At 39.1% G+C, this 24,642-nt stretch overlaps 1 protein-coding gene across 1 annotated transcript in view; it reads left to right on the forward strand.

Moving 5' to 3' along the window:
* The window catches only part of P2RY8 (P2Y receptor family member 8), a 31,526-nt gene extending 13,444 nt beyond the window's left edge, over positions 1-18,082 (forward strand). Inside the window, exon 3 of the mRNA XM_057373597.1 lies at positions 15,012-18,082. Coding sequence (XP_057229580.1) covers positions 15,080-16,153 — 1,074 coding nt within the window. The 5' untranslated portion in view covers positions 15,012-15,079 and the 3' untranslated portion in view covers positions 16,154-18,082. The remainder of the gene's footprint in view (positions 1-15,011) is intronic.
* The last annotated feature ends 6,560 nt before the right edge of the window (positions 18,083-24,642 follow it).

Raw genomic sequence — 24,642 nt, forward strand, 5'->3', positions numbered from 1 at the left:
GAACTGTTGCTTCATTGGTGACAAGAACAAGACATAAGAAATCTAGTATACCAGACAATACACTGATGAGGTACTCAGTGATTTGAGAACCAGAAAACCTTATTGTATCTTGCAATTTGTGGAGGTTTTTCTTCTTAGGATATTATTACATTATTATAATCCATGCAGAGAAAAAATTCACTCCCTCTAAAGAAATGCTTTTTTACTTTTGACAGTTGATTTAGGAAGTCCCCTTATTTGGGTATCATCAGTTAAAGTACAAGGAAGTGTTCAATTTCAAAAGCCACTTATAACATTCTCCTTATAACTCTTGTAGCATTTATGAAGCAAGACACTAATAATTTTTGTACCAACAGCAGCAAGATAATTGAGTTGTGAAAATATATTAGTATTATTTAAAGAAAAAATTATATCAGAGTAGAAAAGTGACTTTTCAAAAGGCATCAAGCAAGTGATAGAGAGAGCACTGAAACTGAAGATGATCTTCCTGTCATCCTCAAGAACATACCTACAATCTTCAACTCTTGTCAATCCAGCCAATCCTCAGAAGAGGCCTGATGCTTAATCATCTACCTCTTGTAGTTGCAAAGTGGCTTTTTCACAAAAGGATAGAAAGAAGTCTTTAATAATGAGGATCTCRTTGTGAGTGTTGTCTTCAATCCACTTCACCCTAGCACTTTATAAGTGCTCTTGGAGTGCCTGAGCCATCCTTTTACAAAGGCATGTTCAATCAGATGGCTCATTACCCTAATCTAGAAAGTCATATTGCTGTGGATATTGTGCCRTTGTGGGGAAGCCACTGACATACTGGTCAAAGCATCATTGCTGCATTCCCATTGACAGTTTTAGCAGCAGGAGACAAGTTTGTGTTCACTTTTGCTTTTGCAGAGGGGTGTAGGGAAACTAGTCAGGAATGCCACTGCTAAGGAATGATTTCTAAAATATTTGGATGTCTAATYATTTTTGAGGATTTAAGCCAAAATTAGCATATTATCCAAATATTGGTTTCCATCAGGTGTGTAAAGAATAAAAAAACAACAAAAAATACTATTAATACCAATGGCAATTGCAARGAGTTGGCATGTGATGAGACCTAAAAATAGGAGACTAGTATAAGCACATGTTCATACTAAAAAGTACTCTGTCTTGTGATCAGTGTGACCATTTCAAAATATTTCCTGTTGTGATTGTACAACCTTTAAAAAGGAAGGATAGGTTCGAGCTGGTGAATTGGYGTCTGCTCTTTCTACTAGTCTTGTTAAAAAAAAAAAAAGGGATAGATTTCTTTTGCATTAAAGAAACACATAAACAAAACTAAATTACAAGCCTTGAGAGTTTTGTGTAGGTTAGTTTACATCATGCTGTAAGAGAATACTCTAAAAGTTCTCAGCCCACGCAGKACAAATGCAAGTAACTTTTACATGTAGTTTATACCACATCTTAGAAGCACCTATAAAGATGGTGTGGGAGTGGAGGGAGGGCYGAACTGAGGAAACTGCTTTTGAAAGTTGTTTTTTTCTGCATGTCATTTTTTTAAAAGCATTTCAGAGAATTGAAAGAGGAACATACCCTGAGCAGCTAGGCCTGGCTTGTAAAAAACTTTCCCCACATAATGTGGTGAAACATCTTTTATCACTGCACTCTTATCTGTAGTATGTTAGGCAATAAGGTTTGCTCACCTGCATGGATGGATAGATGGGGCTAGAAGGGATTGTGAAAATTTATTTTGCCTTTCCAGGCTCTTTTATGAAAATGTAATGCACAATCTTTATTAAAACACAATCCTCAAGAAAATGGATTTATTTTAAAGCTTAAAGCTCTGTTCTCCTTTCTCTCTGTCTACTTGTACGATGACAAGACCATGTAAGACAGAGAAGCACACAGACAAAAAGAAAGGATACTGAAGCTGCTCTYCCAAAATGTACATTGCCTTTAGGTTTTTATAAAAGTCTTTCTGAGATGAGAAAATAAAAAGGACTCAGGCCTGTTTCTTTCAGTTCCCTGAAAGCTTCAAAACACTGGCATTTCCATCATTTGTTTGCCAAACCACATCAAACCCCCTGGCAGGCTGTAGTGCTCAGTGAGTGTCACAAGCACGGGTGACTTCATCTCGCATGCCCCACCACGCCTGTCCACTGCCATGCTGGTGCCACATGGAGATGGTGGCTGGACATGCAGAAAGTGTGTGCCCAGGTTCCAGGGCATTTCAGCAGGGCTGGGGAGTGCAGAGCCTTGGCAGCTCTGAGGGAAATCCCCTGAGCTTCTCATGAGCAARAGCAAGCAATGAGTCCTGAAACAGAGCTGGGAACTAAGTAAGAGCAAAAAATAGATAACCTCCACTGCTCTCAGAAAGAGAAGTGAGAAAGTAGTTGGTGCTGATCATTCTTCACTTTGAGCTGGAGAGCAGGCTGCATTTTCAAAAACACTATCCTATCTCTACTCCCAGGTAGCTGAGGGCATCCTTGGGGTTTCAGAAGAGAAGGTGGCTGCTGTGGTGGTTGGGATCACATCAACCACTGCCAGCAAAGGAGCTTCCAGCAGCAATTCTCCTTCACAATCTATCACTCTGCAAGAGAGGCRAAAAGGGAACCAAAACCTTTCAATAGGGAAGCCCTCATGAGAGCCCAGGTTTCAAGCTTRCTACTTGCTAACAAGTCTCAGTTAAGCAGTTGAAGATGAARAAATTTCTTTGCAATAATCTATAGRCCAAAGCTCTTTGGTGYATTCATTGGGAAGGAGGAGACCCCAGGTCRGTGCTCCTGCACCACTGCGGATACTCAAGATGACAGAAGCCTGAGCCAAGAGCTTCTAATCCTCATCTTGTGAAGAGCTCCTCCCCACTGGATCTTGACCAGCTGGTTTTCACTAGGAATTACATTTGATGTGCCTGAAGGTACACATCACAGCACATTTTCCCAGTTTAGTTATGAGTACTGGAAAGGTTTCATTATTTCCGTGTGGTTTGATCTCACAGCTGATTTTTCTATCCCAAGGACATTGCTGCCTCAATTACCATCCTCATTATGGGACTGATGATGCAGTCCTCCAGTCACAGCCTTCAGCTCATGKTAATTCTCTCTCATGTGTTGATGCAGCTGAATTGTTTCCTGGATGTAACACAAAGCTTCCAGTAATGCAAAAGTAACAATCCTAAAGAGCCATGGCTGCTTTTGGCAGGGCTGTGTCAGTGTGTGCCTTGGCCATTTAATTCCTAGCAGTCACTTTCTTTGATCAGACTTTTCAGATGTCTAAATTAGATAAGATTCCCAGCTGAAAACCAGGTCAATCAGCCCCAGCGTTTTTACAATTTACACTTTTTATTTAACTAGGGTTTTACATATCTGGGTATTTTTGTGGCTGACTGTTTTATGCAATGTGCTTCACACACTTCACACATAGAAACTGTCCAGTTCCTTCCTGTATTTTAATAACACCTTTTTCTGTCTTTTTTTCCTAAGACTGCAGAGGATTTAATAACATTCCCACCACTAAATATGTGTCATCCTGAACTACATGCTTTTTGTGCCAGTTGGCTCTAACTTGGAGTTTAAAAACTATAACCCTAATTTTCAGTAACAGAAACCTTGCCCTATTTTATTTTAGGTCCAACCATATTTTCCTCATGGCACCATCTGCACCAAATATTTCCTTTATTCTTAAGCATACCTGTATCATTTTTCTTTGTATTTGATTTCAAGTTATACACTGAAACTGCAGGAATATGGTAATATCTCAGAGCACATCACCTAGATTGCAAGATACAGGGTGTTGGCAAATGGAATACACAAAATTATCTCTATTAAGTTGGAGCTAAGTCCTGAGGTCATAAAAATTATAGTTGAGACTCACTTTTAGTGCACAGGTTAAAAAATACCACCCTTCAAAGCACAGTGTCTTCGCTGTTTTTTTTTTTAATCAAGACAGCAAGATACTATTAATGATCTGCATAGCAGCCAAAATAAAGATATCTCAAGGTATTTTGCTAGCAGTAAAGAGGAACTCAAGTAATGCCAAAAAGAAACTGTTCTAATGGATTTTGGAGACTGGTTTCCCCAACAAAACCAGCTGCAGACCATGTTTGGCTTCTGCCTCTGATTATTTCATATGTAGCATTCATTATAATAATATATCAGCATATATCTGACTATAGTTATGTACTTCTCAAAGCTGAAAGAGTATGTTAGACAAGGATAGAATCAAATTTCTCTTCTATTTATGCATTTAAGTCATTTAAGTGCAGAGGACTGGAGAAGAAGACCAAACCCTGAATACCATGGCACCTACAGTTGGGTTCAGCTGAAAACCTGAACTTTAACTTACTGTCTCACCTGCACTCGAGGACATTGAGAGGAATGAAGCAGATGTGGTTTCAGGGTGCTATTCCTGTTGTAACTCTTTGCATTTTGAGTGTGATATCTCAAGTAGCCACAAAAAAACTGAACTAGAGGTGAAGCTTTTCCTAGAAATATTTTTTCCTGGTTTTTTTCCTCCCATTTTATAAGCCTTACTTCTTGTATGTTACTAGTCATACCTCTAACTGGTATCAAATTATCAAACTGAAGAGCAGAAAAAAGTGTTAAGTCAGGGAGAAGGTAATAATAATAATGTTGGCTCTTTGCTTCTCCTTTCAGTGCATGTACAACATTGCTTTTGAAACTAGGTCATACGTGCTCCTGTAGTTCGCTGTTTCTGAGGTTCCTGTTACCTCTGCACAGTGCTTTTGGGTACATGTGCTCCAAACTGTTCAGGCACTTGTGAATTCATGCTGTGCCCTGTTCTAGCCACAAACATAAGCTATGAGCTGTGAGCTTTTGCAGAGAAGCCGATTTTCAGTTCTTTCAGCATGTGAACTGTAATTTTGCACAGGCTTGGAAACAGTGAGCTGGCTTCTCCCTACCAAGGAAAGAGCTCCGAGGTGCTGTGCACACAACACACAGAGATGCATGAATGCCAGACCTACAGGACTGCTCCTGAGAAAAATGTATCCTCGTCATGCTCTTGGCCTCCATAGCTTAATCAAAAGGCAGAATCAGCAGGGTACCCAATGACTGCAGCCTGAATACTATTGACTGTTGATGGCAATGTGGAAAAAATGAAGAGAACCACAACCGTTTATAAGACCATATATGTGAGCAACTGAACATCACTCCGGAAAAATACAGCTCATATCTAGCTCAGTAGTGCAATTCAGGGTTCACATTCTGAGCTGTGACAATACACAGTAAAAGAAACTGGGAAAGGAAAGAATTGTGACAGTGCAAGATTTCTTATGGAGATGACCTGAGGTTAGCCCTACCGCCAGCCCCTTCAGGCCAAGCTGGAAAGGAAGCGTTGTCCAAAGTGCTGGGTAATGAACTCACATTTCCCTCTGCCTTGGACTGCATGCATTGTTTGGCAGCCCAGGAATACCTTTCCTCCTGAAATGTGCGCAGTCAGCTATTTTCAGTGGGTATTGACAGAAGGTGCAGTGGAATCACTGGACACAGTGATATCAGTTCTAATCATACAAAAGGGCCTCCAGCAGCCCATTTTCATACCAAAGCTTCCAGTAAGAGGTACAGTTTGACAGGAAGCGAGGCTCATTCTTTCTGTATATCTAGCTCCTCTTGCCCTCTCAGGAGCAGAGAATAAGAAACACAAGAAAATTGCACAGTGCACATCAGTTTAGCTCCTACAGAGCCCCTGCTCTTGTATTTTTTCAGTCAGTGCCTTCACTAGTGCTGATGTGAGAATTACCCTAAACTGACATGGGAGCCAGGAGAATGACCAGTGTGCAGGAGTTCACTCCCAGAACATTGCAGAAGGCACCTGGGGAGAGAGCAGAGAGGTCAGTCTGGTTATGTGGCCTGTCAGTAAAGGTTRAATGATATATGCTGAGCAAGTACTGCAACAGGACCAGCAGACAGCAAAATCATTTTTATTCTGAATCCTTATGATCATGTAAAATTGACTGTAGGTTTCGACACACAGGTGAAAGARAACAGATACAGGCAAAACAATGCATTTGATCCTATTCTGTGCCAGTTCATTTTCACAGARAAGCTGACCTGGTCTTTTAAAAGTAGCAGCTGAGTGGCCCAAGTGTGAAAAAGGTTAATTATGTTTTAGTGAACTAGTTCAGATTTGACAGAATCCAGGCAATTATRGGCCTCCAGGAAATCAGGATCTGAATCAACAGGATGTTTAAAAAAGGCTGGAATTAGCTTCAAACACCTGCATTTACTGTGGAAGTAACCACAATATGTGAATATTGCAGTCACTGGAGATCCGCCCAGCTCACCCTAAAATAGATAGGTAGATTTCTATGTATGATAAATCCATAGCTGTAGCAAAGACCAGGCAGGAAAAGCACCAGCTATACCCAAATCCTGCCACTTAGTACTACTGCTGTGGAAGGAATTTTGCATATTCAATAGATCTTACTTAGCAGGAGGAACAACAATTCTTCCTGTATTTTTACAAATCACCAGTTGCAATGGATCACAGCCTTTTTGGGATATGTTTATTTATCTAGGAGGCAGAAAGAGGTTTTGGATGTTGTGAGAACAACTAGTGGAGGCAGTGGAAGAAGGGCCCATCTAAGACAGTAACATGCTCAGCCRAGTTATTTGATACACCCCTACCAATACTGCTTCCAATTTCTGCCCCAGTACATTATAGAGATGTTAAAATTACYCTACATTTTTTGCTCAAAACGTTTCCCAAATCCCACACCAAATTATCTTTTCARGTATATGTGCAAAACTTGGTGGCTTGTCCTCTTTCTGGGATCCATCATAAGCTAAATTGATCAACAGCTACAGACTCATATCCTTAGTACAAGAAAAAACAACATCTGAGGTTCTTTCTTTTTTCTTMWTATTTTTTTTTTCTTTTTAATCTCTAAAGATAATCTTCAAGAGCACGCAGACAGTTCTACCTCAATTCCTCGGTGGACTGAACAGGACAGAAAACACTTGAAGAGAGCTTCACAGAAAAGAGAGATGAAAAGATAGGAAGTAAAGATTTCAAACAGAACACATATATATATGCTTTTATGTGTGTATATTCCTATATATTTGTTTGTTKTAAAATGCCAGTTCGACCACACAGATTCAGTGTAAGACCACCAAGTTTTCTGAAGTCTGAAGGACTCTCTTTCTTAGGAATCTGTCGTATTGTCTACCACAAATGCYTTGTGCCAATAAACTGTTAAAATCTTTTCCTGGAATTTGAGGTCAGAAAGGAAATGATCAGCTACTTTTTCCTCTGACTCTCACGACAGCTATATGAGGCAATTACTTGTTGAAGGAAGTAGTTGSTGACCAGAAGCCATTGTTCAATCCTGGAGACAGAAACTATTTGAATATTTAAAGTTATAAAGGAAATCTGTTAATGTGTTATTTAAATTTCAACTAGATCCGGTGCTTTCTGTGGTCAAAGTTCTATGAAAGCAATTGTCTTCACCATCTTGCCATAAGTCAAGGCCAAGGTACCTGCAGGATGGCCCTGTGGCACAAGATAACTCCACACTATGCAGGGTGTCTGCCAGAGCAGTTAAAAGGAGGTTTACAGGCTGGTTTCTCATGGCCATGCACCATCTGCCCAACACTGTGGTCTGTTTAAATGAAGGTTCCCTGCCAGAAATACCATTGTCAGAAACTGCTTGCATGGCTCTTCCTCCCTGTGCAGGACAGCATTGTCTCACCCAGAGGCAAGCTACCTTGTGCTGCTGGGAAATAGGAGTGTACACATATATAATATTCTAGCTATTAGCCCCTAAATTGGAATCTCTTTAAATCCGGTTTGGGATGCTTACTCTGACTGAAATTTAAACCAGCCTACAAAATCTACCAGTAGATTTACACAACTTGGGTTTCAACTGACCTAAGGTTTTTCTCAAGCATTTTTATAAGCTGGCTAGCACACTGATAARGAAATCTTCAAACTGCTTTATTCTGTAATCTAGCTACCACTTAAACTGTAAAATTATAYTTTGGATGCTGAGAGGTTTTGGTCAATACTGGACCACAGACTTACTATTTCCAAGAATCTGAACACTGCAGAAATAAACTTTTGAAGACCACATTGATGAGTTTCACTCTGAACAGAGATGACAGAGGCTGTGTTTATGCAAATCCTATCTAAATTAGTGTGAATGTTGCTAACAGCAGCACAGAATCCTGACTTTGCTGATTTATAGTTAAAAAAGACAAAAGTTCAAGTGAACTGAAATTCAACTATCAGCAAAAATGCATAGTCCAGGACAGACACAGGAAATCTGAAAGTAGATATGTACTTATTTTATTTTATATAGATATGTATTTATTTTATTACTTCACTAGTTCTGAAGATTTGATGAAGTATTTGCTTGCGGAGTTCTTTCGCCTGTCATCTACAAATTAAAATTTCACAGTAAGAATTTTTGGGTTCAATTTTGGAAACTGCCCACTAGCACTCTGTCAGGCTGGAGAACAGGAACACTCCCTAGTAGGCAGAAATTACAGGAAAATTTTTCTTCACTTTTGAATAAAGTTGTTTTTCTCTAGATTGAYACAGGTAACAAGCTCTAACAGGTGGAGGTGTGCACCCCTAAACTACATGAAAGCTGGTAATGCTTCTATATTTTCTTGCTGAAAAAAGTAGAGGGTTTTTTGCCTTTCAATGTGAAATCCTTGTGGAGAGGTAACACTCTTGTTTTACCTTGCCCTGACTGTTTGAGGTCAAAGCTATGACCACCACAGGGTTTACTTTGACTCAGTRTACTATGATAAAGACTGAAGTTTGTCTCTGCAAGAGTTTTTAATTAGTATAATGATTATAGCATAACTTCTTAATTTTAAAGAATATGCCAGCTTTTCCAGTGAAGGTGTACATATGGTTTACTTATATCCCTTATCTGAGTGATTTTTGGTGAAAAACTAGAAATAAACAATGTTTATTGAATATTTTATTTTTCTAAAGCTAAATTACATGGAAGGTCAGGAATATCATAGCTAGTTAGATGCTTTCAGTTTTGTTTTCTTTGTTCAGAAATACTGGATCACCTAAGTGCACAAAGGGTAGAAGTGTAATTTCCCAAATGTATTTCTTCTTAAAAGAGGGTAAGCTAAAACATCAAACAATGTCTTTGTGATAACATAACTACAGACTTGGCAACAGTTTCTGACCTTTGTAATAATGATACTCAGAACAAAACAACGGGAGGAAAAAAATCAGCTAGTAGAACAAGGAAGCCCAAATACAAAGAAATTTCTTAGAAGACTTAGGCTCATATCTTCACTGAGAGAGCCAAACTCTTGGCTTTTAGAGATGCAGAGATGTAAACCTGCAAGCTAAAATTTGCATGAAAGTTTATTGCAAGGGTGAGAAAGAACCATCAAGACAAAACCTGCAGGCTATTTCGGTAMGGCCCATGCTCAGTTCAGGAAACAATCGGAGATGGACTCATTTACATTCCTCAGTTTGGTGAACTTGAACATTTGCAGAAGTGCTTCTCTGAATCACATGAAAGATGCTTTAGGAAGAGCACTTGAGATGTGTTACAAAAGGGCACTTTTTCTTCTTGTTCCTCATATTAAAACCCCTTTCTCTAGCTAAATATCAAAGAGTTTGTCACTTTTCCCATAGCTCAAGATTACTGGCTCTTGGCTTCTTGCCCTCCTGACTCCTTCCCCTCAAACTCAGTCYACAATAGAAATTAAGCATTTGTTTTATGTGCTTTTATTTGCTTCTGTCACTTCAGTAGTAATTCAGACAGTCCAGGAGGGCTTAAATACCCAGCAGAAATGCTCCATACTGTGAATCCCTAAGATTTCCCCCTCCAGTTTTACCTACAACTAGGTAGTCATAAACTCTTYTAACCCTTTAGTTCTTGTTACTGCCTTGTAATAGTATTAAACTGAATAAGTAAAAAACACCGTAAAATAGTAAAGCAGTCTTTTAAGAAGAAACAAAATATATTCTTCAGCTACACTTACACTGATGAAAAACTATTAATAGGATTTTTTAAAGTGTTTACAATAAAATTTWTTTTTTCATTTTGCTTCATTCTAAATCTAATTGCAATTGAGTTGAAATTGCATTGCAGCTTGATTTTCCTGTAATCTGATACATGCCATCCTACACTCTTCAGCTCGAAGGGYGTCTTTCTAAAAGTGTAACAATATCAAAGAATTTATGAAATAAGAACTTTTTTYTCCTATGCAAGAGTGCTTTGACAGGTAGTGAACAAAAAATTATGAAACACAATAGCTTTTGAAAGGCTTTCTGTTGCATGATATATTTTGRGATTTATTTTCATCTCAAATCACAAAACAAATCTCAAAAGGTTTTGTAAATTGGCAATTCCTCTTTTGATTTTGCTCATGGACTTCTCAGTGTTTTTCACAGGTGCACTTGACATTGACAACAGGAAGATAAAAGATGTAAGAGAGAAAACACTTCAGCTTAATTTAGCAGTTCTCTAAAAATAGAGATATCTCTATTCTKACTCTTCGATAGCAAAGAAATAACAGCTTGTGGTTTTTTACTGCTTGATTTTCAGTACACCCTTTAATGTTTTATTTATCACGTTTTGTCAATTGAAGGGAAGGAAATCACTATTCCTGTAAAAAAGAAAAAACAAAAACCAGCCATCAACCTACCTTATAGCTACAGCTTGGATGAAAACCTGATGCCACTGAATTTCCAAATGAGTTTTCAGTGCAGCATGCCATGAGCCAGTGAGTACAAAGAGTAGAAAAAAAATCCTCGATGGATTTAGTGAATATTATTCCAGAGGCTGTAGGTGCTTAGTACTTAATATGAGACTAATATACATCCATCCACTAAATGTTTCRGAAACAGGGCAAGCAGAAAAACTTCACATTCCTCCGTCTTTGTCAGAAGCTTGAGGACTGATGTAAATGTCAGTAAGACTGGATCACATCACTGGAAAAATCCTTATTGAGTTTTTGTTTCACTCTATCTGTATATCCATTGGCCTGTTGTATTTTAAATACCCGTCTCCCAAAAATAAAGCAAAACCATATATTTCTAACAGGGAAATTTATGTAACAGAACTATATCTTTACAGATTATGCTTATGAAACCATAGCTTAGGGTGGATGTTTCAAAATCCATGCAAGCTTCACTGATTCAGATTGGAAACCTGAAATCGAAAGGAAACAGCTCATAAAATGTAAGAGGACTTTTAAACCTCTACAGAGAGATTCTTCTCTCTCTTGTGTTACATTTTCAAATTAAATCACAAGARACTGAGATTGTGAGTGCAATGAGGGAAGGACATAAAGTTACCCTGAACAAGATGAAAATGTAAACACAACGTTAACTAAACCCCAACAATTGAAATTGTGGTTCCAGCAGCTTAACCTCTTCTCATGGTTTCACCTCAGCCAGCAGCCAAGACCCACACAGTTTCTTGCTCATCCCCTCACTAGGCAGGATTGGGGAGAGAYTTGAAAGGCTAAAAGGAAGATAACTTGTGGGTTGAGACAAAGACAGTTCAATAGGGAAAGCAGAAGCTATGCACACAAGCAAAGCAAAACAAAGAATTAATTTGCTGTTTCCCATTGGCAGGCAGGTATTCAGCCATCTCTGGTAAAGCAGGTGCCCATCCCATGAAAGGTTATGTGGGAAGACRATCATCACTCCAAATGGTCCCCCCTTCCTCCTTCTTCCCTCTCTTTTATATCTTGKTAATGATGCTGTACAGTATGRAATATCCCTTTGRTGAGTTGGGGTCACCTCTCTGTGTTTCCTCCCAGCCTCTCATGTACCCCCAACTTCCTTGTCAGCATGGCACTGCAGAAAGCCCTGCTCAGTGATAACAAAAATATCTCTATATTGCCAACTCTGTGTTCAGCACAAATCYAAAACATACCAGCCACTCTGAAGAAAATTAAACCCATCCCAGCCAAATCCTACATACCTGGGTGTTTACAAAGCAAATCATCAAGTAAGGGTGAATTAGAGCAGGAATTTCTTCTAGTCCAGGCTTTCCTGACAAGGTTCAGTATTAGAACCTGAGAGAATCTGGCAAGGAAAGATGAAATTTGGAGCAGGATTTTCTACACTCCATATTTCCCAAAGAGGTTATTTGCCTTCAAGAATAACATGCCACARAATCTTGTGTGTTTGCATGCCCCCTTCTCCCCTGCAGAAAACTCTGAAGGAACCACCACATTATCCCCCTTCTGCTCCTTGTGATGGACATCTTTATTACTGAAAACCATGCCAAGGAGACCAACCCTTTTTGGAGAGCTCTTGCAGACACATAACCACAAAGTCTGATGTCTTTCAACTCCAATTCAAGAGGTGCCTACATTTGGAGGCATTCATGTTTTACTGGCAGTAACATTCCACGAGTGCATAAAATTTGCCTTTAGATAGACCATGAATGCTGACACTGTTTTGTGTTCATCAGCATCTATTGGTCACATTTTATCTCATTCTTATCAAGATGTACTCTCAGAAAAAGCAAGTATGGAAGAAAATATGTTTGAGATTAACACAAACCAAAATTTGAGACTTGTTAGATAGCTTTATGACCAGTGTGACAGATTTAATGGAAATTTTCACCTATATTCATACCTCCCCAAGTACCTGTAATTTCTATAGGAATAGTATCTATGGGCCTGTGATAGCCAAGATCTTTCACTTGCAAAGGTATAGTATTAAAGCACTGTGGATACTCCTATACAGACGATTTTCTCTTTGTTTCAAGAAGTAGAGGGTTGTTAGATACAAAGAGTGCTACTTGAGAAGAATTTTGGATTCAATAGACTTCATGAATAAGTATTTGCTGTGGTAAGTCCCAGACAGATGAGTTGAAACAGAGAGCATTAAGGYCTTTTTTCCAAGAGTCATGTCACAGAGAGTGCTTTTTCAAGTCATGCTGAAAAATGAAGAATTAGTTTAATTCTTGACATAGCTCCCCTGACAAGAATTGAATTTCATTTGCAATGGATTTGGCTCAAAGAGCTTTTAGCAGTTGTGCCCATCTGATGATCACTTCACTACTTGAAACATGCTTGCTCTGTGCCATGTGKGTGATATACGTATATCTCTGACTTCTTTGCAATTCCTATTTYCTTGCTCCTTTTTCTAGGCTTCCAACAACTCAGCTGGAAGCAACATTAATCAATATCACTCGCTTCACACTGACTCTCACCACTTCTGTATATTTTCAGCTGACATTGAAGCTCTATGTCAAATAGATCAAGAAAGAACCTCAGTAAGCCCCCACTGAGCTGCTTGCTGCTGTAGCTGTACCTTGTTCTGGATCTGCACTCAGGTTTTTCTGATTACTGCACTGCAGTCTCCAGTAGAAACTTCCCATTTGCCAGTTCCCAGGAATCATCAATAGTTCTGCTGTGAAAAGCAAGTTTTTCAGTGAGAACTTCTCTCAGAAAGCAGTTTGTGACAGAATAGCTATTTCAGCAACAGAATTTCCCAGTACCTGGACTGAGCTCTTTGGGGGTCTGAGAAGTTACACTGCTCATGGCCTATGACCACACCAATTAAAAGTCTTTTTTAACCAGATATGARGTTTAAGTGACACCAACTGGCACCTATGCTTTTGTAATCTAAGCTCCTACAGCAGGCCTGTCTTGCAACAAGATGCTTGGAATGGACGGTGCAGGTGATGAAAGTTCACAAGCAGAAGTGTGCCTGAACTCACTCTGCCTGTTACTAAACAGCAAAGATGTGCTCAGTTATCAGCTGACTTGGCCTGGCACCACTTCAGGTCTTATTTCACTCTTCACAGAACCTACTGTAGATCTATCCTCTGCCTTTCTGGACATTCCTTGCCATTTCTTCACTTTTTCAACCCTGTACTTTTGTGAAATTGCTTCCCTGTACTTAACGAAAGCAGGCACACATGTAGCACATTGAGGTGTGGGTTCTTGCCTGCAGCTGCTGAATGCTACTACGCTGATTAAAATAAACAGGCTAAACCATGAGCTATTGCATCTGCCCAGAAAGATCTGTGCAAGCCAGACAGTGAAAGCATGGCTCTGCTCTGCAGACTGCAAAACTGAAACTAATTTTGCAGAATTACAGATGATGCAAACAAGACAGCTGCAACCAGAACATTTTTAAATAACTTAACGTTTTGCAGAAACTGAAGCTTAGTTTTTTTCTTGGTAGGAGAGGGCTTCTCCAGCTTGTAAAATAGTCCAAGCAACTGCAATCTGTCCGTGGTTCTCAAGATTTTTGCTTATATTCTGTTTTATATTACAAACATAGCAAGAGCAATTGAATGCATGTTCTCCTTTCTCTAAGTTGAAAATAAATGAAAAAAAGTTAAATTCCAGCCMTTACTTGAAATGGATCTCTATTTAGTTGGGCAAAAAAAATAATCAGAAGATTTCATGCGCTACAGAAATCAAGGTCATGACATCAAGAACAGAATCGATGGATTTAGCTCATGGAGAATRCATGGACTAGAAATTTAATTTCAACTTGTGATATGTGATTTTCTTTATCTTACAGTAACATGGGAGATGTGATAACAAATACACTGCAGAGCAATTTGGATGGGAGGGATTGATGGTCCGTCAATGGTGTAAGACTCAACAAGGCAAAATGCTGAGTCCTGCACTTGAGTCACRAGAACCCCATGCAGCTCTACAAGCTGGGAGTAGWGTGGCATGGAAAAGAACCCAGGAATGCTGGTTTAACAGCAATTAGTGCTTTGGTTTAATTGACATGGTGATGTTTGGTCAAATGTTGGACTCCATGATCTCAGAGGTCTTTTCCAGCCTTAAAGATTCTATGACTAAGTATCAGAAAGCCATTTAGCAGAGGAAAATGAGCTGTTCCAAGACAGGAAGACATAAGAGTGGTAAAACATCATGATGATTTGAAGGGAGGCAAGAATTTACAGAAAGTAATTTTAATGRATTCAGTGTATTCAGAGTAAATCTGCCAAACTAAAGAATTTTTGTTATTTGATTAATAGAGGACTTGTGTTCTTAATTTCTGTTWTGACATACTGCTTTTCTCACTTGACATTTCTCTTCTAGGTTTTCAAGCCAAGTGTTCATTATATGATCCAGCTGGCTTACAGGGATCAACAACCCACTTGTGAATAATGGTCMAAAACGAATCCCACCTGGATGCTTYGACGCTGGCAATGCTCCAGAATGAAAATGTCTCCATCACCCTCACAATTGTATATTCAGTGGTGGCTTTCATCAGCATCCCTGGCAACTTTTTCTCCCTTTTTGTGCTCTGTGTGCACATCAAACCCAAAACGCCCTCTGTTATCTTCATGATCAACTTAAGCATCACGGACCTTATGCTGGCCTGCTGTTTTCCCTTCCAGATTTCTTATCACATCCAAAGAAATCACTGGAYATTTAGCAAGACCCTTTGCAGCCTTGTGACAGTGATGTTCTACTCCAACATGTATTCTTCCATACTGACCATGACCTTAATCAGCATGGAGCGGTACATGGGTGTGGTACACCCCTTGAAGTTGATGAAGTGGAGAAGAAAAAGATATGCCTTGGCTGCCTGCCTAACTATGTGGATTTCCTTGCTACTAGCCTTCTACCCACTAGAAACTACAGATCTGACCTATGAAGTGAAAGAATTAGAGATTATAACCTGCTTTGATGTCCTAAAATGGGATATGCTGCCCAGCTTTGCAGCTTGGGTAGCCTTTCTCCTCACATTATTCGTTCTGCTCTTCCTGATCCCTTTTGTTGTTACGGTGGGATGCTACATTGGTATCATTAGGAAGCTCATTCAGACATCAAACAGATATGGCAATAGGCAGAAGACTAGAGCCATATACCTGGCGACATTCGTCCTTCTGTCCTTCRTCACTTGCTTCGCCCCCAATAACTTTATCCTACTTGCACACATGATCATCCGCCTATTCTACAACCGCAGTTTGTACCATGCCTACAAGCTCTCCTTGTGCCTCAGTTGCTTCAACAACTGCATAGATCCCTTCATCTATTATTTTGCATCAAAAGAATTTTATCAGAAATGCATGCAATTAATTCACCCTAGGGCACTGCTCAGCGACAGCTTGGAAAACAGAAGGGGAAGTTTATTCTCTGGCAGGACTATGTCAGCCAGATCAATGTCAAGTGGACCTATGGATGGGTTAGAGGGAGTAAACGTCAATTTGCAAAGGCAGGAAAGTGTTTTTTAGCTTTAGATGTTCCCAGAAGAAAGACACCAGTGAAACTTATGAGTAGACACAGAAAATATTTCCTTTTGAATGGACACGTTCAAAATATCTTGCTCCAGTGACAGAACTCAAGCCATGCTTACATCGCACTTCAGCATTTTCTGGTTAGAAATGGAGGTGCTACAGGAACTGAGTTCAAGAAGGCACAGAAGCAAACCCAGCAGGGTTAGCCTGGAAATAGCCTTGCTGCATAAGACTGAGAGATAGGTGTAGAACAGAAGTTACTCTCAGGTTGTATGGTTGTATTTAACCGAAGACTTAGTGAATGTGAAATGTTATTGTACACGAATTAAAGAATATACTGAAGCTGGCTTGGGAGTAAGGGAGTTGATCTCCTAAGCGATGTGCTAAGCTTTGTTGTTGTTGTTGTTTTTTATTATATTTCTTGTTTTTTATCATATTTCTTTCTCTCCTGTTGTATTTCTACAAAAGAATGAATAAAAATAGCATGGCATTTTACCAGTCATGCATAATGCACAACCATGGTGAAGTCACCAACACTCATCCAACTGCTTATCAGAGTCAAACCACACTGACACTTGAAAAGTTTAGGTTGACTCATTTTTATTTCAATTTTATACAGCAAAACATCTCATACAATGAAAGGCAAGCTAAATGAACACTTGCAAATACTTCAGCATTTCTTGAAGTTATTAATTTCTCAGGACTATGGGGAGTAGTTTTTTAAGGAAACAGACTTTCCCACATTTACCTATTATAGTACCAATGCTGCTTGTCTGTGGTTAGTATCAACAAGTCATTTTTATTAATTCACTCTAGGCTACACATAGAAGAACCATCCCCCTCAGCAGAGAATTTAGCTTTACATAGTGCCTGGGGAGTGAGTTTTTCTTCCTTACAGAGATGGTATGGATACAAATAAGATTTTCATTTGGATAAATGAAAATTCAACCACGGACTGGAGAGTGATTCTGTGCCAGCTGAAACCAGCTGAAAATTTTTTCCTATGGCCAGATGTCAGAAACGGACTYCTTGCAGGGAGGCAAACAGAAAGAAGAGAAAAAGGAAAATAACACTTGAGAATGGGAACTGTACCAAACACCYTGAAAATAATATGGCAGATGGATCATACAGTCCTGTGTTTGGAACCTTTCTCTGAAATCTCCTTCTACAACTTGTTTCCATATACCATGCCATGTTTAATTCTTATCACAACTCAACAACTGCCTGTGTGCTTGGAAAGACAGAACATGCACTGGGGACAGAAATAAGCTAAGTGGTTCCTGTAGCAGTCACAGCTTTTTAGCAACGTTTCATCCTCATTGACAGAAGAGAGCCACAAACCACCTGAGAACACCAGACAAGTTCCTCTCACAAGGAATATCTTTTGCTGCACTGCAACTCTATCCAGCACTGAGGGGGAAGCTGTCTGCAGCATTGTGGATGGTTGATTCAGACATCCCATGATGCACTGACTCCTGAGCTCTTGTGCCTAAGTAACAGGCAACACCCAAGGCCCTTAAAATCTGCCATTTTTCTTTGGATATCTCATAATTAAAAAACAATTTTCTACCACAAATCATCATGAATTTCTTCACAATAGAGGATGAAAACCACAAAATGCACTGTGAGATATTTGAATGTCCTATCTTCTGCTAAAACATTGTCAGTTTCTGGAGCAGAATAAATGTGAGTGGACCAAGCATTAACGTTCACAAGCCAATCTGAACATTCAATGCTTTGTGGCATTTCACAGTGTTAATTTTAATTGATCTGCATATTTTCTGTGTACAAGGCCAACCTCAGTGATATGTAAGCCATCAATTTGCCTGGAAGCTACCCTCCACTATTTACTGTCATATGATTACAGGTTTCTCATAATCACAATTGTTTAATTGTTTTCTGCATTTTGTTGTGGAATAATTTTTTTTTGTTTTCTGCATTTTGTTGTGGAATAATTTTTTTTTGGAAGTTTATACTGAGATCTATCTCATTTTTCTTTCTTTTTTTTTTTTTTTNGATCTATCTCATTTTTCTTTCTTTTTTTTTTTAACGTGGAAATATTTTTACAATGAACGCTTTTAATTCTCCTACTGCTACTGCACACTTTCACTCTGTTTTATTTTGAGCATGGTCCTCAAGTACATAGACCTTTCTTGTACATAGACCTTTACGATATGCTGCAAAGTACCTGAACTGTAACTGATGCCAAAGGGCAGAATGGAGCCAAAAGGGCAGAAACCTTGCACTGTATTCACCTGCTGTATTTTGAAAAGTAGTGGATTGCTCCTTTTGCAAGAGAGAAAAGATGCTCACAACTGACTGAAAATGTTCTCTTCAGCCTCATGTAGCCCTTCAAAACCCTTCATCTGTCCTGATAATGTTTGAAAAGGAGCAGGAGGAATGCCTCATTCAAGTACCCTTTATGCYGTTTCACTAACTAGCCTCTAGTTAGCTCAGATTCCTGTTTGGGTTAGTGGAATTGTTCCTTGAGAAAGGACTGTAAGAATGAACCCAGCAATAGCAGTCCTTTGAGTCTAATGGTGTATACTGTGAAGTCTTGGAGGGTTTTTATTAGAGAGGAAGAGAATAAATTATTTTTAAAAGTGGCCCATCATATTGTTCTTTGATCCTGGAAATATATTTTTCTGAGGCATCATAAGAAAAATGGCTTCTACTCTCCTTGATCAATGGCTGTGAGTTGACATCCATATATATATATATTTATATCTATACGCATAAATATACATACAAAAATGTGCATTGCAATTTGTGAGGTTATTGAGAAGTCCATGTTCATAATCCTTTCAGTTTGGGGAATATGGGCCCTGGGCAACTTGCTTACTTGCAAGCATTACGCTGTTGTTATTGCAATTTTACTGAAAAGACAAGAATGTAAATGTTTCTMTTTGTTTTTCTGGTTTGGGAGGGGAGTTTGAATTTGGTGGTTCTTTTGTAATTATTGTATAGAAGTTTAATCTATGAATATGCTTGAATTTTTTTTTAATAAAAATGAAAAAAAAAAAAAGCACATGATTTAAGATTCATACCCTTGTTTTTACCGTGTTTTTACCTTTCAAACATAGAAGAGGGCAGAGAAACCAAGCTACAAAATAAAATTAATCTACTTCTCATTGTTATTGTGTTTTAGATTTCTATATAGTATTAAGTCTTATTTTTCCCATGCATTTTGAAGTTTGGAGGTTTTTTTTCTTTGCATACCTGTTCACTTTTTTTTTTCATTATATATGTATTTATATATWTAAAAGATGTTGACACTGTCATAGCCCTTTCACACAAATTTTRGAAGTAGCAATTGAAGTGTTGGCTAAATTGAATCCTTCTCCTTGCCCAATAGGTGCACCAATATATACATTTTTCTATTTCTATGATTTTCTGAAGGAGCCTATCAGTCAAAGCTAGGTCCCACCCCAAGCCTGGAGCAGGGCATTAGGGGAAACTGGGCAAGGACAATCAGGTTCAGTACTCATGGAATCATAAAACCTTAGAATATCTCAAATTGGAAGGGACCCACAAAGCTCATCAAGTCCAAATCCTGGCCCTGAACAACATCATCCCCAAAAGTGACACCATGTGCCTAGGAATGTTGTCCAAATGCGTCTTGAATTCTGTCAGGCTGGTGCTGTGACCGCTTCCCTGGGGAGCCTRTTCCAGTGMCCAACCACCCTCTGGGTGAAGAACCCTTTTCTAATATCCAACCTAAATCTCCCCTGACACAACTTTAGGCCATTCCCTCAGGTCTTATTCTTGGTCATCAGAGAGAAGAGATCAGTGCCTGCCCCTACACTGCCTCTCACAAGGAAGTGTAGACTGCAATGAGGTCTCCCTTGAGTSTCCTCTTCTCTAGGCAGAACAGACCAAGTGACTTCAGCCACTCCCCATGCAGCTTCCCTCTTCCCCATCTTTGCACATCTCCTTTGAATGTTCTCTAAGAACTTTAAGTTTCTCTTTTATTGTGGCACTCAGGAYATAAGGTAAGGTCATACCAGCACAGAGAAGAGCAGGACAATCACCTCCCTCAACAGGCTGGTGATGCTATGCTTTGATAAATGTTCCCTAGACTGATGGTGTTCCATTTTGGGTTCAGCATCTGTCTGGCTACATATATGCTGATACAAGAGAGAGACAGAGATCATTCTGAATTCAACTCAATACTTTTGTCACTTTTTCCAGTTCAAAGTGTTGAAAATAACATGAAATCTACATTCATACCAACCAGAGTATTGTTATTTTTCCTTTAAAGAGATGCTCAGGGTATATGCTACATACCAAAGGTGGAAAGGATAGAACAAATGTTTGGAAATTCAGTATTGGTAAGTGTGAAGTAATGCATACAGGGAAATCCAGTTAGAGCTTTGTGTATAAAATTATGTTGGTCATTAGTAACCAACTATGAATTATATGAATAATTAATAGTTATTATTAACTATGAATTATAATCCATAATTCCATTCATCCACTCAGCATTGTAGAAATCCATGGTTCACTCATACCACATTTACTTTGTGCACTTCTGGCCTACGTCAGGATCCTACAGACAGGATCAACAAGAACTGGAAAATATCAAGATAAAGGCATGATCTAAGTAATTAATTTAAAATCTTAGAATTTAAATAGTTTAGGACTGTTCATCTCACAAAAGAGACAATRYAAGATAGGTTGGAAAGAGACCTACCAAATCCTCAATGATATGTAAAAGCTGATTTGAATGAGTTACACTGCCTTTGCCCAAACAATAATCGGTGAATGCATATTAAGCTAATGTCATCTAGGCTCAAAACCAGATAAAGTTAGCATCTCTTCTTACACCACATTGCATAATTAGAAAACTCTTGGCTAAGAATGTTTTGGATGCACATAGTACACTGGTCCAGAGAGACTGGAAAAGAATGAAAAAGAAATCCACTTCAGGTTACTAAAAAGGCAAACCACCTGAGGCTCAGGAAAACCCCAAGGATTAAAACTCTTCAGAGGCTGGAGAAGTACTGCCGGTGTTTGAAGCAGGACACCATAAGCAAGACAACCCCTTGGCTCCACTCCTGGTCAGTCTCACACTCCCAATTAAAGCATGCCAGAATTACCTCAGATCATGGCTTCTTCTACCCTCCCTGCTGGGGTGCTGCCAGTGGGGATTCAGCAGGGAATTCAGCCTGCTACSATCATGAAAGAGGCTGTGCCACCGTCAGGGGAGCCTGGGCACAAGCTTGACCTCTGTCACTTAGCCCTTCTGACGAGTCACTGCGTCCAGCCCCCCTAACCATGCAATCTCTTACATTTGRGTAAAGATGAACTTGTGTCTTGCCCTTCAGCAAGTCCCTCCAGCTGTTTGTAGCAGTTAACCCATTTCACTTCAAAGCACATAATTATTAATTCAATTTCTGACACATTTTTTCACCTCTGATCTCATTTTTCACTTACCTGTCTCTCAAAGGTTGTTGCGGTTGGAGGTGACAAGCAGAAGACTTCCTCATCCACTAGGGGCAAGGCAATTCACTGTTGCTGGCTCTTTTTTCAACTCCTCAGGCAGCAGCCTGGTCTCCTCTTTAAAGCTCCCAGTTGTGTTAGTGAAGAGTGCAATTCTCTGGCATGAATTGTCACAAATAGGTTGGCAAATATACTCTAGTATACCTTTCCTGAAAAAAAAAAAAAAAGGTAACAAAATCTTTTACAATGACCCATCAAGTTCCTCTAAAAAGCTAATTTAAGGTGCTCTAAGCTGGCAAAGCCTGTTAAGATAATCAGTTTTACTGGCAAAATTTTTAGATGTATCTAATACCACAGCTCTTTTAAAAGCCCCAAATGAAAATTCTAATATAAAATGACCTCTACAAGAATTATTGAGATATAAGCTTTGGTTAGTGTACTTAATAATTAAATCCATCCTGGGGAAAAAAAAAAAACAAACCCCAAAAACTTTTTATAGGAATAAATGTCTTTTCTTCATTTATTCTGCAAGTAATAGTCTCAAAAGAAACTAGTGAGAGCAAAATTCCAGTCATACTATTAATTTTGATGTATTTGGATTTCTTTCATTCTAGATTAAGTTTTTGCAAGTAAGTGTTTTCTTCTTAAACCTGTAAAGTGTAATTATGGAGTGCATAATAGAATGCAGCTTAATGCTTAGTAGAAACATCCTTTTTAAAGCTTTCTTTTTTGTTTGACATAAAAACCCCAACCCTGCATAACTGAAATCTGGATGGCTACTGAACTCCTGGCCTTTCATTACTTACTTGCAAGTCTTCTAGTATTTTCCATTAAAGTCTAAACAGCTGGAATATGTTATTAAACAAGGGGACTCTCAAGCCCCTTTAATTATAAAACAAGAAGTTCAGAGCTTCCAGACAGAATAACTTTCTATCTTTTAGCATAAATAAATACCTCAACTCCCTTCTTGACTGTCTTAGCTCATGATGATGTCTTGCAGTCAGTCTTTACCTTCTGCAGAGGGACACTGATGGTTATCTTCCCCCCGTTTCTGCATCACTTTCCACATGGCCTGGCTGTGGCACGCTGCAATTTGCAGAAAGAAAAGTGCATTATGTCCTACTGGGAGCTACAAAGGCTAATTGTCCCTTGTAGATTTTATGTTCCACAATCTTAAGTGCTGTTGGTGGAGAAGTGTTTTGTTGTGGGCCTTAAATCTGAGAAATTGTAAAGGTTTTTCTCCTCTGCTGTGCATCTGAGCAGCYCTATCAAAGGAGAAAGGACAGCAGACTTAAAGGAGGTATAAACAGATTCAAGCTAGAGATGGGAGAGGGGTTAAAGAAGTAACTTCTGTGGCAGCTGGAACAAGAAATACTTTAAATGACTGCAGAGACACAGGAAATTAGTTTCTGCAATAGGCTATCTCAGTTAGAGAATGTCTGTAAATAGTTTCTTCATAAACAGCCAGTTTCATTTCAGAAACACRGAGCCTTTTCAGCAGAAGGGCTGGAAAAAGCAGTACATCTACAGATCTCTGCTGTGGAAAGGTATGTGATTAAGAGACAAATGAACACTATCAAGATGCAGAACAAACATTTCACAAAATGACTCAAACCTCCGGAAATGTGGGCTTGCCACAAACAGAAGGTGTAACTTACCTGATAAAATGTAGATACCAAGCGTTGCCCTAAACGTCTTATTGCTTGGCAGAATTCATTATGGCTGTCTCCTTTGTTTCCTAACCATACATGATACCTGCTTTGGTTTTTGATTGCATTCAGACATCCAGATGYTGGTAGATCTCTGTGTTATCATAGACGCACAATACAAAAGCTATGTTTGTATCCCACAACTGTTACCATCTCCATCTTGACAGATGCCTCTGGTTTTTGCCATCTTCATGCTTGTAGCAGCAGGTTACAATAATATTCCTGGTGAACTCAGCAACCACTTAAATGGACTGCTGTGGGTCTTTCTTACCTCCCCAAACTCACATCACCTCACCCAAACATCAGAAAATAAAGGAAAATATGAAAATTAATATGTTAATGTATAAGTTAAAGCCTCATCATTTACCTCGACAGTCTACCCACCCTCTCAATTGGAAACCCTGTATGGAGTGCAATGGCTTTTTCTCCCTCAAAAAGTTTCAGCACCACAACACCTCTGCCTTTCCTCAGTTCCTCTTTATTGTCAACATGCTGACATTTTTTCCTTTCCCTATTTCACCTTGCATTACATAGTATATGCAGAATGCATTGGCATCCCACCCCATTTTGATGAATAATGCAAACTTCTCTGTATACTTTCACATAAAGTGTCCATATGGCTGAGTTTTTTTAAATCTTTAAATGAGTACAAAAGTAAGTTAAAATACAACATAAAACTGAGAAGTTAGAAATCTGACAGTATTTGTTCCCATATTTAGCAAAGGTATTCGATTCATAAGGTAGAATTATTCCCATTCTTAAAACCATGAAGTTTGCTGGAGGAGCCTTAAGCTCTGTGGTAATCATATCTTAGCAATTATTAGTGTACTAATTACGGTGTTTGYTCATCACTCCAATCTCAATGCATCTCTTTCAAGGAACTGGTAGACCTATTGCCATTAACATCAGCTCTGCCTGTCCCTAAATGTACACACCTGCACGCACACATGTATGTCCTTTGCTCAGCCTGGAGGACACTGAGGGGACACCTTATGGCAACTCACAGCACTGAGCTCTTCTCTGTGGTGACCAGTGACAGGAGGGAATGGCCTGAAGCCGGTATATTACATAATMCTTAAAATTAAAGCTCGCGTTTAGAGCGTTTGTGGTGTGCGGTCTTTAGTTCTTAAAAGTGACAGCATTTTAGAGATACTTCAATGTTAAAGTTTGTGATCAAGTATGTTGGATAATGACGGGACACACTGCCCTCCGGTGGAGATTCAGATAATAAACAAAAGTGCCCCACACGTGTTTTTGACCTGGGGGCAYAGTAAAGTTATTTTCTGGAAGAGATGGGATTTCAGTTAAGTCAATAAATATTCTCCTCTTTGCATC

This window comes from Malurus melanocephalus, unplaced genomic scaffold (genome assembly GCF_030028575.1).
Source record: "Malurus melanocephalus ecotype Western Australia unplaced genomic scaffold, MMel_1.1 scaffold_202, whole genome shotgun sequence".
NCBI lineage: Eukaryota > Metazoa > Chordata > Aves > Passeriformes > Maluridae > Malurus > Malurus melanocephalus.